Raw genomic sequence first — 17,629 nt, forward strand, 5'->3', positions numbered from 1 at the left:
CACACACATTTAAAGCTAAGACAGCACATAAATAAATTCAATAACTGTACCCCACATCCCAGTTCGGTCTCAAACTCGCCCTGGGGACCTGAGTCACTTCCCTGTCCAATACCACTCATCGTCGCTCCGGGTTTCAGTCTCTCAACCCAGCTCCTCCCGGCCCTTTTTCTGGCGGCAATGAAACCAAAGGGGAATTCGGTCGGTCGGTAGCAAACACGTTTCCCCATAACCTGGAATGGTGGGCGGAGCATCCCTTAGGTAGAAAGGCACCCAGCCTGGCAGTCCAACTTGCAGTAGAGAGCCAGACTGGTTAGGAGTATGGCTAAATTCAGAGTGAGAGTATCCACCGGGGAGGCCTGTGGGGCTGGCACCTGGGACAAAGTGTCTGTCAGCATCGTGGGGACCCAGGGAGAGAGTCCGTTAGTGCCTTTGGACCGTCTAGGCAAGGAGTTCACTGCCGGCGCTGTGAGTGTCTGGGGAGTGGGCAGTGGGGATGGTGGGGAGGGGGCGGGAGGGACCACCCTCGGCTTGCTAAACACCCGCTCCTAGGAAGAGGACTTCGAGGTGACGCTCCCCCAGGACGTTGGCGCTGTGCTGATGCTGCGGGTACACAAGGCACCCCCGGAGCTGCCCCTCCCGCTTGGGTCCCGCCCGCCCGACGCCTGGTTCTGCCGCTGGTTCCAGCTGGAGTGGGGGCCCGGGGCTACACTCCACTTCCCGTGCTATCAGTGGCTAGAAGGGGCGGGGGACCTGGTGCTGCAAGAGGGTGCAGGTGAGGGGGTGCCGAGGAACTGGCTGGGGCCACCGTAGGGGCACAGCAGTGTGGAGGAGGCTAGGGCTGGGGACTGGAGAGGCGAACGAGTGTGGACTCCAGGAAGGGGCAGAGGAGGAGGGGGCGGGGGCTGGTGATGCTGCAGAGCAGGCGGCGGCGGCCAGCCTGCTGCGGACAGAAATGTACCCTGGGTGAGGGCACTAGTGGGTCTGGCAGTAATAGAGGGAGAATGTGTGGAGCCAGAGGTCGGGAGAGTATCCTTTCCATCCGTGTCCCCACCCACAGCCAAGGTTTCCTCGGAAGACCACCACCCTAAGCTCCAGCTCCAGCGTCACGAAGAGCTGAAGGCCAGGAAGGAGATGTACAGGTGAGGAGGGAGCTAAGCATTCTTCCAGGAGGACTCACTTCTGGCATGGAAAGCAGCCAAAATAAGGACTTTCATCCAACCTGGACCCCAGGCCCAGCTGCGTTAGCAACAATGGGCACCTGCGACTCACAGGCCCTCTGACCTTGTGGCTGAGCAGGAAGACCCTATCTCAACCAGCCTTTCAGGTGACTCTGGCACCCACTGAAGTGTGAAAACCCCTGCTCTAACAGCCGTGCCCTGTGGCTCACTCCAACTTTCTTTGCGGTTGCTGTTTTGTCTCTTTTTTTCTCACCTGTCCGGTCCGTGCATCCATCCTCTCATAAACACAGGCGGAACTCCAGGCATCCCCTGGGGAAGTTGGAACACATCCCTAGAAATGAGACATCCTCAGGCAAGGGTGCTTTCTCCGTCGTCTGCTCGGGATGAAGAGTTAGAGGGGAGAGCGACCTAATGCTGAGCTCACAGAAGGTGGAAGTAACAAAGGAATGAGGCTCCCGAGAAGTCAAGTCAGGTGTGCTCAGGACATTTTCAAAAGAGCTTAGTGCTCTTAATCTTGGTTGCTTCCCAAATCCTGGGCTGCCTGCCTTTGCCCTAGGTCTCTGGAGACCAAGCAAATTCTACATTTGTCGTGAGAGCCATGACAGTAAATCTCACAGCAGCAAACGGGGGCGGGGGCGGGGAAACAGAGGACATATTGAAATCTACATTGTCAATGCAGGGTCAGTGTAGACCCTAACCAAAGGAAGGGGGGCGTCTCTGGGAAATCATTTCATCTCTTTGATCTTTATTCTTCTTGTTTGGGTTGTTAGGGAAAACAACTGAGAAATGGTTAAGAACGTAGCTTATTAAAAAACAAAACAAAAAATGCCGGGGCGGTGATGGCACACGCCTTTAATCCCAGCACTTGGTTGGCAGAGGCAGATGAATCTCTGTGAGTTCGAGGCCAGCCTGGTCTACAAAGTGAGTTCCAGGACAGGCTCCAAAAGCTACACAGAGAAACTCTGTCTTGAAAAACAAACAAACAAACAAACAAACAAACAAACAAAAAAGAATGTAGCTAATCGGACCTGGGAGTGTAATTCTGTATGGGAGGCTCTGGGTTTGTTCTTCAGCACTGCATGTATTATAAAAAGAAAACACTTGGGCTGAGGTGTAGCTCGGTTGGGAGAGTGCCTGCCTAACCACATAAAGCAGATACGGTGACACACACCTATAATCCCAGCGTTTACGAGAGGAAGGCAGGAGGACCACAAGTTCAAGGTCACCTAGAGCTACGCAGTGAATGTGGGGCTTAGTACTTATGAGACCCTGCCACCCTTGGGGTGGCGGGAGCCACTCAGCAACAAAAATGCTAAACCCTGCATAAATGTGTGCTGTCAGCATTATTCCTATGTCTGATCTCTATGTCTGGGTCCTTAATATTATAACTAAAGTGAGGCTTCAACCCCCCAGCATTAGCATCTTCTGGGTACCAGTTAGAGAAGGCAAGCTCATTACCCACTGAGAACCTGCGGTTTACCAAGATTCCCAGGTGAGTCAAGTACAGAGTTTGGCGCCACCTAGTGGCAGTATTCTTTAATTGCAAACTGTCCTTTGACGTCCAAACTCAAATCTAAAAGCTTTTTCATTATTCAATTGTTTTTGATACTGTGAGTTGAACTCGTGTTCTTTGCATTCCAAGTAAACACACATCACTGATTTATATACCCAGACCTTTTAATTTTTTATGTTTATTTATTTTTTAAAAACTTGTGCCTGGCAGTGGTGGCGCACGCCTTTAATCCCAGCACTTGGGAGGCAGAGACAGGTAGATCTCTGAGTTCGAGACCAGCCTGGTCTACAGAGTGAGATCCAGGACAGCCAGGGCTGTACAGAGAGACCTTGTCTCAACAACCCCCCCCCCAAAGTTGTAATTACATTTTTCTTACATGTGTATGTCTGTAGGTGCACAACCTGTGATATCCACATGGAGGTCAACAGGCCACTTGCAGGGATTGGCTCTCTCCTGCCATGTGGGACCCAGAGATTGACCCCAAGTTGCTAGACTTGATCGTAGGAAGCAATCTTTTTAATATTTATTTTTTATATCTTTACTTTTATTTTTTATACTGGGGATTGAACCCAGGGCCTTGTGCATTCTAGGCAAGTGCCCTACTTCTGGGCCATATTCACGGTACTTGTAAAACTTTTTTACTTAGAAAATGGGCCGCAGCTTCTTGAAACAAAATTTAATTGTTTCACTGAAAGGTCTCTGGCTGTGGCTTGCATGATTGTGGGACTTAAAGACAACTGCCTTAGGCCAGGGCAGAGTAAACTGATTCAGCTCCCCAGGCTGTGTGGCAGCTGGACTGCCTCTCCATGGGATGTCTGCCAACAGCAACTGACTCCTGGGGAACTGCCCAGCTCAGGACCACATCCCTTCCCAAGATGCATCTGTGTTAGGCATCAGGTACTCCAAGAGGGTTACAAAGCAGGTGTGTGAGCAGAATGCAGAGATACTTACAGAAGAACGAGCAGGCGGGGAAAGCCACGTATCCAGCCACGAGCCACGGCGATTCCCTCCCATCTCCCAGGTGCTTCTCTCCTGCCCTCTTTCCTGCCCTCTCTCCTCAGCTCTTCCTCCCCGCCTTTCTCCCTCCTTCCCCCCTGCTTTCCTGATTCTCACTCTACCTAGGTAACGGTCCCAACGTTCACATCCTATCATCCAGATACTTAAGGGACTCCGCCCGTTTGGCTCAGCTCCAACCTCAAGTTCCTTAAGGGGGACTCCAACTGACTCAGAAGTCTCCTGTGGGGACATGTAGCTTCCTTACAGCCCAGTGAGCATAGAGGAGAGATGGGTCTCTGGAAGGTCCCTGTTGGCAGAAGGGGGCTGTCTATGGCCAGGGCCCCCTGGGGCAAGATTCTTCTGACTCAATGCAAGGGCTCCTCACTGAAGCCTTTGCTGATCACTTACCTGCCACCTGTTCCAGCTGGAAGACCTACATGGAAGGTTGGCCTCACTGCCTCGACCAGGTGACTGTGAAAGACTTGGACCTCAATATCAAGTACTCCGAAGTCAAGAATGCCAGATTCTACTTGAAAGTCTACTCTGCGTGAGGATGCCACACTGTCCCTTGTCCCCACCTCTATGTTCTCTTGTCTACTCAATCCGATACCTCAGTATACACTCAGCCCTGCTCAAGCGCAGTTTCCTGTGCAGTAGGACAGTGGTTCTTCAAGGGGACTGACTGCATCGGGCAGACGGGGAGGCTCTCCTGGAGCCTTGTTCCTTCTTCTCACACTTCACGTTCCATTAGGTTCACAGAGCTGAAAATCAAAGGGTTCCTGAACCGCACAGGACTCTGGAGGAGTCTGAGGGAAATGAAAAGGATGTTTCACTTCCACAAGACTCCTGCGGCAGGTGAGGCCCTGGGCCAGGATCCTAACCTCTCTCTGGGATATCAGTGACCATCATTACTAGGAGGCTCATAAAAAATTACCAATCCACCTTGTGACTTTGGGTGCTTCCTTGCCCTTCCTACTAGACCTTAAAGTTCTCATAGAAACTAAAGAGGGGGTAGGCAGAGGGGACCCCTGACCTAATCCAACAGTTGTCCAGATAACTGTGGTTGGGTCTATGGACACAGGACACACAGTGGAGTTAGGCTGTGCCTACTATAAGACTCAAAAGCACATCATTAGTGTTCCTTGGAAGAAGTACTTATTGGCTTCAGAAACGGTTAAAGGAGGAACGCACGCTAGCTTTCAGGGTGCCCTAGAAAGCTTTCATGGAGGTGGGGAGGCTAAGTGGGTATGAACACCAAGGATGAGGCACAGGGCAGAGTGCTCCGGGGACAGACAGATGAAGACCCTGAAGACAGAAGAATAGGATACCTATAAGAGAAAGAAGTTGCTGTGGCCCAACCCGACTGAGTAAGAGAAAGTAAGTCAGGGAGCCGAAGTCATGTCCACGTTTGTGTGGACTGTGGCAGGTTGGGGGCTTTCCTAAGCACAATGCGAGGCTAGTGACTGGTGGCCAGCTGAGGGACAGTATGACTAACTGATTGCTCCACTGGGTGGGTTGGGGGTCTGGGGACAAGCAGGAAGATTAGCCATGGGGTTCCAGCTGAGGTCAACGGGGATGATGGCTTCATCAAGGCTGTGGCTGTGTGGGAAAGGAGTGGACAGATGGGCCAAGAGACACCAAGGATGGAGAGTTCATGGGACTTAGTGGGAGAAGAAAGGTGCTTCCTACAGAGTTTCTGGGCTCTGTCATGGACAGTCAAATAGATAAACTTGCCATTCCTTGGGATGCCAGGAAAGGGGTGGAGGCTGAGCTGGAGGAAGATCCCACACTTATGTTGCATTTGAGGCTAGTGAGTTCCCCAGGGTGGTGTCAGGTAGATGGCATGGTGATAGCCTGGGACTAGGGGTTGCTCATTAGTGAACAGGCATTAACCCAAGTCAAGGGATCGGGAGGCCATTGTAAGAAATAAAGAGGTACCCAGGATGGACAAAGGGGAACTCCATCATGCAAGCAAGGAGGAAATCTGTAGGAGCTGTGGTGACTTGTCCCCATGTCCCCCGCCCTCCTGCAGAGTACGTGTTCGAGCACTGGCAGGAAGATGCCTTCTTTGCCTCCCAGTTCCTAAATGGCCTCAACCCGGTCCTGATCCGCCGCTGTCACAGCCTTCCAAAGAACTTCCCAGTCACCGATGAAATGGTGGCCCCAGTGCTGGGCCCTGGGACAAGTCTGCAGGCTGAGTTGGAGGTGGGCCATGGTCTTCAAACTCTGCAAACCCTATGCTAGTTTCTCGGGGCTCATCCCCCTCCTGCAGACAGCAGGACCAACTGTGTGTTACCTGCCAAGAGCAGCCTCTCTCAAAAGGCACTCCCCTGGCACTCCTGGGTCCTCGTCCTGCTACAGAAAGCCGGGTGAAGTCCTGGCTCCCTTTTCTCCTGCAGAAGGGCTCCCTGTTCTTGGTGGATCATGGCATCCTTTCCGGAGTCCAAACCAATGTCATCAACGGAAAGCCCCAGTTCTCCGCAGCCCCAATGACCCTGTTATACCAGAGCTCAGAGGCTGGGCCCCTGCTCCCCCTCGCCATCCAGGTCCGTAAGAAGGCAGGGGGCGGGGGATGGCAGAAGTAGAAAGGGTCCCATTGAGTGACTGACAGACATTGGCACTGCCTCCCTCCCCGACCGCCTTACCTACCAGCTCAAACAGACTCCCGGGCCCGACAACCCCATCTTCCTGCCCAGCGATGACAAGTGGGACTGGCTCCTGGCCAAGACCTGGGTGCGCAATGCCGAGTTTTCCGTCCACGAGGCCCTCACTCATCTGCTGCACGCGCACCTGCTGCCGGAAGTCTTCACCCTGGCCACGTTGCGGCAGCTGCCCCGCTGCCACCCTCTCTTCAAGGTCAGTGGCCCAACGAGTTGGCCCAAGCCAGGCGTGATGGCGCATACCTTTAATCCCAGCACTTAGAGAGCTGAGGCAGGAGGATGGATCTCTATGAGTCTGGGACCTGCCTGGTCGACCTAGCAGAGTCCCGGGACAGCCAAGACCACTGCATGGAGAGATCCTTTCTCGAAACAAGGTGGCTCTGTCTGTATCCCAGGCTGAAACCAAGTCTGTAGACTTCTGGGCTTTATCCTGTACCCTGTGGTGCCTCTTCCTAGTGGCCTTTTCCTCAGGTAGCCTTACCCTTCCAGGCTTGGATGCAGGGCTCCCATTCTGACAGAAGAACACAGAGTGGAGTCTGCATCCAGGGCCTAAGAGAATATCAAAGCAGAAATCCGAAAGTGCACACAGCCATGGGAAGGGAAGCCTTGCCTTTCTTGGAGATGTTTTAACTTGATGACAGAAACAAATGTGTCCTGTGAAGGCTCCTCAGGGCCTGCTCTATGCTCTCCAATCCGACTGCGGCTCCCAGCACCTGGTTCTCAGAAGCAGGCTGAGGGGGACAGACCACATAGCCGGACCCCAGCTCTGCTTTTCATGGTGCTCTGCCTGCCCCAGGGACAAAGAATCTCAGGAAGTTCCCAGGGTCCTCATTTGACAAAACGAGCTGGTGTTCAGAGGGGAGAAAGAGCCTGCCTGAGGACATAGGACAGGATGCTGTGGACAGGACCTAGCCCTCATCACTGGGCAGGGGGTACCATCACAAACTGAACCTCCCGTCCTGGCTAACTCTTTCCTCATGACTCACAGGGTGGGTGGCTTTATGGGAGCAGGTCTGGGTTTCCCCAACTTTGCCATCTTCTACCCCTTACAGCTGCTGATCCCCCACATTCGGTACACACTGCACATTAACACACTTGCCCGTGAGCTGCTCATTGCCCCTGGGAAGGTGGTGGACAGGGTAAGCGCCACCTTTGGCAGGAGGGCATTCTTCAATTGGAAGAATATAGAATTCTGAGGTGGGAGTGGCCCTGTTTCCTTGCCCCCACAGTGCTGCCGCCTGCTTCTGAAGCAAGGTTCTGGTGCCCAGTTCTTTCCCTCAGTCCACAGGCCTTGGCACTGGAGGATTCTCTGAGCTGATAAAGAGAAACATGGAGCAGCTGAACTATTCTGCCCTGTGTCTCCCTGACGATATTCAAGCCCGAGATGTGGGAGACATCCCAGGCTACTATTATCGGAATGATGGGATGCAGATCTGGGGGGCAATAAAGAGGTGAGGGAACCGTCCTCGGGAAGCTGCAGGGGCAGTGGAGGCAGGAAGACTGGGCGGGAGATGGGATGCTCTGGAGAGGTTAACGGTGAAGAGGGCTGACGTGCATTGACACGGGACAAGGATGCTTCTCAGAGAGGGTCAAGTCTGGAGTCAGGGACTGAATCCAGGTGCACCTTACAGCTTCGTCTCTGAGATAGTCAGCATCTACTACCCAAGCGATGTGTCTGTTCAAGAGGATGACGAGCTGCAGGCCTGGGTGAAGGAGATCTTCTCTGAGGGCTTCCTCAGCCGAGAAAGTTCAGGTACAGGGACCTCAGCCCTTGGGCCCAGCCCCACACTCTGGCCTCTCTGTGAGGTCCTCGGATGCCCAGCAGCCCCGACCTCAGCCCAGCTTTCCTACAGGTATGCCCTCCTTGTTGGATACCCGGGAAGCCCTGGTCCAGTATGTCACCATGGTGATATTCACCTGCTCAGCCAAGCACACAGCTGTGAGTGCAGGCCAGGTAAGGTCGGGGCGACAGGCAGGCATTGCGATGGAAGGGCCAGGGTCCTGTCCTCATTGTATCCTCTCTGCCTTCAGTTTGACTCTTGCGTTTGGATGCCCAACCTGCCACCTACCATGCAGCTGCCACCACCCACTTCCAAAGGCCAGGCTCGGCCTGAGGGCTTCATAGCCACTCTCCCACCAGTCAATGCCACATGTGACATCATCATTGCCCTCTGGATGCTAAGCAAGGAGCCCGGGGACCGAGTAAGTATGGAGCTAGGAGTCAGGCCAGGCTAGGCTGGATAGGAAAGTATGCGTTGTTTACCCTCCCTGGTCCAAGACCCCCACACACACCCCTCACTAAAAGGCGAGACCCATGACCCTTGGTCATCTCACAGCGAGGATCAGATGTGTAAAGAGGACGGTGAAAACTGTCACTCTCCGCAATGACAGTGACATGGGACTAAATGTTCCTTTAAATCTTCAAATTAAATGGGCTAAGAGATTACAGATCGCTGTCGCTTGGGAAAATGTTTAGGATAGCGACAGGGTAAGGTTCAACCGATGACTGTAAGGTGACTGGGTCGGGGACACACTGTGGCTATAGTCAGCTAAGGTGGGTCGCAGCTGCTCAGGCGATGGGGCCCTCGGCATCTCAACCCTTGTGATTGGTCCTCAGAGGCCTCTTGGCCACTATCCAGATGAACACTTCACAGAGGATGCCCCACGGCGAAGTATTGCTGCCTTCCAGAGACGGCTGGTCCAGATCTCCAGGGAAATCGAGGAGCGGAACCGAAGCCTGGCACTGCCCTACATCTACATGGACCCTCCCCTCATTGAGAACAGTGTCTCCATCTAAAATCTTGAAGAAGAGGGTCCCATGTGACATACAGAGGCCTTGATCATGTCACTCCAAGTTAAGCGTCACCCAGAGAAAAGGGCCTTTCAAAATATACAAGTCCTCATAGCCAAGTCCCATCTAACTCCACTGTGAAACACACAAACACAACGAATAAAATCAAAACAGACCAACCTAAAACTCCTACAGAAGACAGGACCTCACAGGACAGGGGAACCAAAATAGCTGGAGACACCAAGCCTTCAGCTCTGATTCAGGGCTTTGCTTGTTCGCTTAGTTTTGCGTCACATGAACTGTGGACCGTAACAGAAGCACAGAATCCTGTTCCACTGCCCATAGCCAATGAGACCTCACAGTCACAGACTCGTACAGGCTTCTCAGCAAAACAGGAAGTAGCCCAACCAAAACCTATCAAGAGGTCGATCATCAACTACAGGCTCACCCTGAAAATGAACATAACACTGAGAAGGGGTTATTGGAAGTCAGGAACAAAGAGAAGGACGAGGCTGAACACATGGCTCTGTGGTTAAGAGCATTGGCTGCTCTTCCAGAGCGCCAGGGTGGCTCACAACCGTGTGTAATTCCAGTTCTAGGCGATTGCACACCCTTCTCTGGCCTCTGAGGACACCAGGCAAGCAGGCAAAATATCCATATACATAAAAATTAAGTTTGGGGTTTTTTGTTTGTTTTTGTTTTTAGGAGAGAGGGGCATACTATTAGGGCCATTTCTAGCCCACCTCTTCTCAAAGCCCCCCAAAGTGATCTGTAAAGCAGGCTCCATTTCCAGAGAATTAGAAAGACTAACATACCTCTAATACCTCATCCTCTAAATTCCAGTTCCACTCTGAAATCCCAGTATTTTATGTGCACTCTCCAGTTCTGGGTTTTTTTGTTTGTTTTTGTTTTTTCTGGCTCAGACTCTGAACATTCATTAAAGTAACAAATGAGTTCTTTTTGAAGTCACCCATTGAATTTAATCTCTTATACTACAGGCATCAAAGATTTGGGTCTTCGGTTGCATACGTTTTTATGAAACAATACTCAAAATGTAACATATACACTGGGGTTGGATGGCCCAATGGTTCAGAGCACTTGCTGCTCTTCGAGAAGACCCAAGTTCAGTTGGTTCAGTTCCCAGCACCCATGTCAAGTGCAACCACCTGTTAACTCCAGCTCCAGAGGATCTGCTCTCTTCTGGCCTTGCCAGGCACAGTACCCCTACACGTACACAGTACCCCTGTACACGCACACATACACACTGACCCACACATACATTATATATATTCTATCTACAGGAACCCAACCACTGAATCCAATAGACCCAAGCTTTAGAACAGGTAGTGTGGCCTACTGGACAGCCTTGGTAATCCTTTGCCAAAAATGATTCAGAGTTAGGCATCTCTTATACTGTTTTGGTTTCTGTCAATAAGCAAGTCCTGGGACTGGAGAGATGACTCAGGGATTAAGAGTGGGTACTGTTCCTCCAGAGGACCTGAGTTTGGCTCCCAGCCTCCCTATCAGGTGGCTCACAACCACCTGCAACCCCAGTATCAGGGGCATTTGACATCTCTGGCTTCCACAGGTATTGCACTCACAGGTATTTGCATGTGCACATACCCACATGCGGACACACACACCTACACAGGTCCTTGCACTCACATGCACATACCCACATGCAGACACACACACCTACACAGGTCCTTGCACTCACGTGCACATACCCACATGCAGACACATATACCTACACATACTTTTAAAAAAATAAAAATCAAACCTTTAAAAAGAAATAAATAATTCCTGACTACTTAAGCCAAGACAGGGTGGAACGAAACTAAGTGGCTTTGAATATTAAGCCGTTAAACCCTGTAGTTTCCGGTAGGCCTTGAAATTTAGCAAGCAGCTGGGACCCAAGAGCAGAAGTCCACTCTCCTCAGCCTTGCCGTGGGAAGAGTGAAGCTTCTGCCGACTTCCTTCCTTCGAGTATTTGTCTTAGTATTCTAAGTTCTTGAAGGGAGATGTTTTACCAACACGGAGGGCCAGGAACCCAAGGTGAAGTTGCGCCCACGAAGAATCATGAGATCATCCCAGCATTTCCCAGCCGGACTGTTTGGTTCAGTTGGGGCCACGTGACTGAATCTGGCCAATGGACTAGGAGAGGAATGATTGTGACTTCCAAGATAAGCAGTTGAGCTGAGGTGCCCCTTTCTACTGCAGGTATGAGGCTGCCTTGCAGGCATATTGTGTGAACACCAACCTTACCTCTGCCGCTGTAAGCTTGGGAGGACAAGGTTCACAGCCGTGGTGGCCGGCACAGCAGAAGTTCTCAGTAAGCACATGCTGAATGCAGAAATTAATACCCAAATAATTCCCAAATCCCTGTAGTGAGTTTCTTAAAGGTGGGAACTATAACTTATTCAACTTTAGATGTCATATGCCTAGAAACATCCAACCAAAAAAGTGATTAAATGGATAGATGGTAAAAGTCTCAGGGCTGGGCCTTAAGGTGAACACTGAGCTGGAGTGTCCCTTTGGGTAAGATGTTTGTTAGAAGAATTCTTAATGGTTTGGAGGGACAGACAGCCGCAGGGTAGGGGCTGTGAGGAGAGTTCAAACCCCCATATCATCAACAGCATGGTGGATCTTTGATGAGAGTACAGGCCTATGAGGGTCCCTTCTTATAGGCCTCGGGATGGAGGGAGGCGTTTTGTGCAGCTAGGCTGTCTGTGATTGCCAGGGCAGTGGGGTGGGGGAAATTCCAGGCAGGAATGTACGACACTGCGAAAGTACGGGAAGTAAGAGGAGGGACACATCCGGTTGAGGTGTACTCATTAAATAAGAAGGGAGGGATGTGTCACCACCAACAGCCCTCGGACATCCCAAGGACTCTGCAACCCGTGTTCTGTAAGTTTCCTTGGGGAAGTGAGAATGAATGGTCCTCGTCATTCTCTGGAATCTGGACACCTGACTATCCTGACTCATGGGCAGGCTCTTAGTAGGGGACCGCCTTTCCTCCATAGCAGCCTTCAGAAAGAGGCCGCGGGTGGGCGTGGCCACATCAGCCCATGCCGTCAAACCTAACCTGGGCACATGGATGAACTTGTGAACTGGAGCGATACTGTGCTCCAATAATAAATAGTTTATTTTTATGTATATCTTTTAAAGGATATATGTTTTTATGTATATCTTTTAAAGGACACAGTTTCTCTGTGTTGACCTGGCTGTCCTGGAACTCACTGTCCACCTGCCTCTGCCTCCCAAACTGCTGGGATTAAAGGCGTGCACCACCACCACCTTAAAGTTATAATAAAATTATATATTTTAATTATGTGTCTATGGGTAGGTATGTTGTTTGTACACCTAAGTGCAGTGCCCGAAGAAACCAGAAGAGGGCATCAGGTCCCTAGGAGCTGGAGTTATAGTGTTGGCTTGTAGTCACCAGACCTGAGTGCTGGGGTGTACCTAGGTCCTATAGAAGGACAACAAGTGCCATCCCTCCAGCCCGCAGCACATGTCTTTTGAGATGAACTATCATCTGCGAGAGAAGGGAAGGATCCAGCGCATCTCAGCTGTAAGAATCCATGCAGTCAGTCCCAAGCTTGGAGAAGCCACCACAGGGCAGGCACTGTGAGATGAGCCCTGTTACCACGGTAGTGGTGGAATCCCAAATAAACCCCCTAGCTTTGTCTCAGCTGGCTTTAAAAAAAAAACAAACACTAATTTTGGAGGTCACATAGCTTGGCAATTCATTAGTAGTCACCCACTAGTTTGCTGTAGAGAAGACCTTTGCCATGTGTGCTAGGGAGACACAAGCCAGGGTCATCGGAGAAGAGGGAATCTCAACCGAGAAAATGCTTCCACCACACTGGCCTGTAGGCAAGTCTGTGTGTGTTTTCTTGATTATTGACTGATGTGGGAGGGCCCAGCCCACTCCAGGCGGCATCATCCCTGGGCAGGTGGCCCTGGATGGTACAAGAAATGTAACTGAGGGGTTGGAGAGTTGGCTAAGTGGTTAAAAGCACTTACTGCTCTTGAAAAGGACATGGGGGGGGGTGATTCCTAGCACCCACATGGTGGCTCACACCCATCTGTAGCTCTCTAGTCCCAGGGGATCCAGTGCCCTATTCTGACCTTAGCAGGCACCAGACATGCATGTGGCGCACAAACATACATGCAGGGAAAACATGCATACAACTTTTTTTTTTTTTTTGAAGGAGGAGTTGAAGGCCAGCCTGGAGAAGCAGCAGCGTTCCTCCATGGTCTCTTCTTCTGTTCTTGCCTCTTAGTTCCTGCTTGAGTTCCTGCGCTGACATCCCTCAGTGATGGAGTGTGATGCGGAAGTGTTGAACAACAACAAAACCTTCCCTTTCCAAAAGGCAACTAGCACACCACAGGAGTTGTGATGATAATTGTTGACTGAACCACCTTTCAGGGACCCATCAGCCGCTTCAGCTGCTGACATTGAAACTTCACCTGGTCCTGTGTTTACATCTGCGCAGTGGGTGACTGGAGCAGGGGAAAAGGGTTACCTCTCTGCCTTCATTCTGTGTGTTTCTCCTTTGTTGTCCTAACCTGCACTCAGATTCCAGTCAGCTCTGTGTACACACACAACGATCATCTGAGAACTGTTTGGCCCAAGACTATAACTCAGGCTAAGCTTGGCCTAATTCTGTCTTCTCTCTCTCTTCCCAGGTCAAGGGTAACTAACGACCCCTATCAGCTGCCATGACAGGAAATAACAGACCATGGAAAGGAGCAACCTGAGATGGTACCGAGTTCCTGGGCGATCACCAACCATTTCCAGAAAGTACAGAGATATTCCCCATCCTTATTAACCTTTTCTCTCACGCACATTTCCCACTCCATATCCATGACACAGTTTCCCTGCAGGTGAGAGTCTGGTTTGTCTGTTCTTTAGATTTACCTTTCTCTCTTTTTATTTACATGGATATGCTACCTGTGTGCTTGCTTATCCGACCAGAAGAGGGTGCCAGGTCCTCTGGAATTGCAGCTATCGGCAGTTGTGAACCACCCATCTGCCTGCTGGGAACCGAACTCAGGTCCTCTGGAAGAGGACTCGGTGCTCTTAACCATGGAGCCGTCTCTCCAGAGTCTGAAGAGAAAGTTTCCATTCTCCACTATTTGTTCATTCAAAAAGAGGTCTTCCTTTTCTCACTTCTTTCTTAGACACTGATTTTTCCATGGTGTGAATTTCTGGACCTGAGTTCAGTCACACTAAATCTCTTACACACACACACACACACACACACACACACACACACACACACACACACACATACAAGCTAGACCTTGGACTCTTGGCCAAGGGAGAAGAGAAGGTTGTTTGTTACAGGTAATATTTGGCCCAAGGAAATGTTAACTTTTCAAATTAGTGGGCCCCCAGGACTAAGACTTCTCCAGAGACTTGTGCCCTCCTTTGGCTTCAGACAATTGAAACAGTGCTATCAAAGGAATTTCAGATTCCCCAGGAATCTCAGGCTGGGCGAAGAAAAGGGCTGGCAGCTTGGCAGCTTGGTCCAGCCAGAAGAGGAACTTGTCTACCAGGAAGAGATTTCACACAGTTCTGGCAGCTTGGCAGACCACCTGGTAAGAAAGATGGAGAAATGAAGACAAGAAGGACCACACCTGGACCAGACTGCACAGTTATGCCCGCTCCTTGCCCTCTGTGGAAAACTAAACCTCTGTCGGGGCACCAAGATGGACTCGGAGCGGACTGGACCTGTTCATTTGTTCTCTTCCCAATGTGTGACACTGGAGACATAAAGCACCCCCCCCCAAGGTTATTTATTTCATTGTATAAAACAAAGTCTCTCTGTGTAGCCCTGGCTGTCGGACACTTGCTGTGTAGACCGGTGTCTGCCTCCAGAGTGCCGGGATTAAAGAAAGGTATGTGCCACACACCCAACTCTTTCTGGGGCTTTTAAGCAGGACTAGGAGAAAAAGAAAAAACAAAAAACCCAGGGCATGCTAAATGTAGGGAAATGGGTCTGGGATCTCTCTCTCTCTCTCTCTCTCTCTCTCTCTCTCTCTCTCTCTCACACACACACACACACACACACACACACAAAGCATACAATCCAAAGTGTTTCAGCAGTGTAAAAAGTTTTACCTCTGAAGAAGGGTAGAAGCAAGCCATGACACCCAGCGGGGTCTCACTGGCCTCTTACTTCTAAAACCTGCTCTGGGTGTCAGGGCATGGCCTGCCCCACCTTCCTACATGACTGGCTAATTTAACACAGTACGCTTGATAAGCAGAACGCAGCTTCCGAGCACAGCACGCAATCGTGAACACATGTTTTAGTTTCAGGAAGATGCTGTCTTGGGAGGATTCTTCAAGGTGGAGTTTTTACTATTTTCTTTAAATGTGGCATGACTCTTACTAACTGTTCGTTTGTAGAAAATACAGTCCGTTTCTTTCACATATCCCACACTGAGCAAACACTCTTCCAATTTAGCTCTACTCTGGCCCAAGATCTCTCTCTCTCTCTCTCTCTCTCTCTCTCTCTCTCTCTCTCTCTCTCTGAGGACAGGAGGCCAGGCCCAACTTTTGGGGACTTCCAGGACCCTGAGTGAACAGAACAGAAAGGGAGGACTTATCTACGGGTTTCTCAGGTCAGGAAGTCTGACGAGGGGAGCAGTCGGGTGCAGATGCCAATCACACCAGCTCTGCTCCTTCCCTCCCGAGGAAGCAGCGGATGCCAACGCAGGAGGGAAAAAGTCAGGCTGATGGGCACAGATGCGGCCACACATACTCTGCTCCGCCTTGCTCCAGGGTGCCAGAGAGGAGAAAAGAGACGGAGCGGGGAGAGGGGAAGGAGAGTTCTCATAACATATGGACCGGTTTCCCCTGGGTGAGGTACTGAGCCAGAGAGGATCGCTACAGGAGCTTGTCACCCTGACAGACTGCAGCAGGCTGTCCGTCCTCTTTCCCTTGCCTTGAGGCCCCACCAAGCAGTTGCCTTGGCCAGCGACCTTCAGCTGTGAACAGGATGTGACACTTTCTGCAACATGTTGAAAGGGACTCTTCAGTCTACACACGGCGGTGGGTCAGCAGGCCAGGCTCACAGTTCGGCTCAGGGTGTTGCCAGAGACCACCAGCTGCCTCTGGTGGATCACACTGCAGCTGCCGGAAGCAGGAAAACAAGAAACAACCTAGAGGGAAAATGGACAACAAAATGCCGTGTGAAATGGTGTGTGGGGGAAGCCTGGTAGCTTGGCCGGTAAAAAGGATTTACCGCCGCTGTGGGAGACAAAGACAGTGTTAGTGCAAGAGAGCAAAGGCAAGTTCCGGGGAGGCGGGAAAAGCCACACCTGTGTTAGGCTCTACACGGCTGGCTGACGGGCTGAATGACATGTCGGTGACAGGCAGGTTGAGTGGTCAGAAGTACTTCCTGTAGTACTTCCTGTAGAGGAGCCAAGTTCACTTCCAAGATGAGTAGCTCATGACTCTCGTTTCAGAGGATCTGACTCCTCTTTTGGCCTCTATGGGTACCCACAGAGCCATACCCTTAATTTAAAAAAATCTTTTTAAAAATTCAAGAAAGGAATATAAAGTCTACGCCAGCAACCTTCCCAGAAAATGTTGGAAATCTTGTTTGTCAAATGTGAGAGGCTTTAACCAGACACTAGGGTGGCAGCCTCCTTTCCCTCTCCATGGCTCCATAACTTCCCTCCTTCTGTCCTGTCCTAAAGACTCATACTGTACCACTGAAGAACCTCACTGATGCCCCCTTGATATTATCCCAAGCTGACGAGTTAAGAAGACAATGCTTGTCTTGTGTATGTCTGTGTGTGTGAGTTTTCCTGCATGTATATCTGTGCACCCGTGTCTGGTGCTGGTGGACGCCAGAGGAAGGTATCAGATCCCCTGGAACCGGAGTTACAGATAGTTGTGAACGGCCATGTAGGTGGTGCTGGGAATCAAACCCCTGACCTATAGAAGAGCAGCCAGGGCTTGTAACTGCTGAGGTACCTCTCCAGCCCCTGCTTGTCCTAAGGATATCTGTTTTTTAGGGGAATGTGTCATTGTTCATCTTTGCTGCATATTATTAATAAAGCTCACAATGTAACATGGGTCCTTTAGAAAGTCAAATGGGTTCTATTCAATAAGAAAGATAAAACAGTTGCCTAGTGTTGAGTAAGACGATGATTAGTTCTGTATGTAAACTCAACAATTTGGGGATTTGGTGGGGGGGGGTCTGGGGGGAGAGTCTGGGGGAAGGTAAAGAGTGGATACAGTGCCTCCTCTCACTCCCCTCCTCCCCGAAGTCATCTGGCAGGACAATGATCCTGTGCTCTGTGCCCAGTTCGGCACAGGAACTTAGGAAAGGCGAACGGCGGCAGGAATATTGGTGAGTTGTTTGGGAGGCTGCTGGTCCCTAGAGTCCTCGGTTCATGATCTTACATGCTCAGGTCTCCAGAAACAAGCAAATTCTCTTTTGGTTGCCCTACGACACCAACAGAACCT

General features: G+C 50.9%; 1 protein-coding gene across 3 annotated transcripts; it reads left to right on the forward strand.

The window, feature by feature from the left end:
* Window positions 1-318: 318 nt before the first annotated feature.
* On the forward strand, window positions 319-9,144 carry Alox15b (arachidonate 15-lipoxygenase type B). 3 transcript variants are annotated; one of them, XM_052758623.1, is made up of 14 exons: window positions 319-465; window positions 550-772; window positions 1,058-1,139; window positions 4,112-4,234; window positions 4,439-4,542; window positions 5,720-5,892; window positions 6,087-6,233; window positions 6,340-6,543; window positions 7,400-7,486; window positions 7,629-7,798; window positions 7,979-8,100; window positions 8,201-8,301; window positions 8,379-8,549; window positions 8,965-9,144. In XM_052758623.1, the coding sequence occupies exons 1-14, from the start codon at window positions 319-321 to the stop codon at window positions 9,142-9,144; spliced, it is 2,034 nt and encodes a 677-aa protein (XP_052614583.1). The 3 variants fall into 3 exon arrangements, with proteins under 3 accessions (XP_052614583.1, XP_052614584.1, XP_052614585.1); XM_052758624.1 differs by lacking the exon at window positions 7,400-7,486; XM_052758625.1 differs by lacking the exons at window positions 7,400-7,486; window positions 7,979-8,100 and having other exon boundaries at window positions 7,629-7,788; window positions 8,204-8,301.
* The last annotated feature ends 8,485 nt before the right edge of the window (window positions 9,145-17,629 follow it).

Source organism: Peromyscus californicus, unplaced genomic scaffold (assembly GCF_007827085.1).
Source record: "Peromyscus californicus insignis strain IS unplaced genomic scaffold, ASM782708v3 Scaffold_3__1_contigs__length_106647218, whole genome shotgun sequence".
In the NCBI taxonomy this organism is placed as follows: domain Eukaryota; kingdom Metazoa; phylum Chordata; class Mammalia; order Rodentia; family Cricetidae; genus Peromyscus; species Peromyscus californicus.

Excerpts from the sequence above, each read along its gene's own strand:
- Alox15b (XM_052758623.1), top strand. The coding sequence starts at position 319 with ATGGCTAAATTCAGAGTGAGAGTATCCACCGGGGAGGCCTGTGGGGCT. Across the intron at positions 466-549 it reads AGGAGTTCACTGCCGGCGCT|GAAGAGGACTTCGAGGTGAC; the intron begins GTGAGTGTCTGG and ends ACCCGCTCCTAG. Across the intron at positions 1,140-4,111 it reads GCCAGGAAGGAGATGTACAG|CTGGAAGACCTACATGGAAG; the intron begins GTGAGGAGGGAG and ends CACCTGTTCCAG.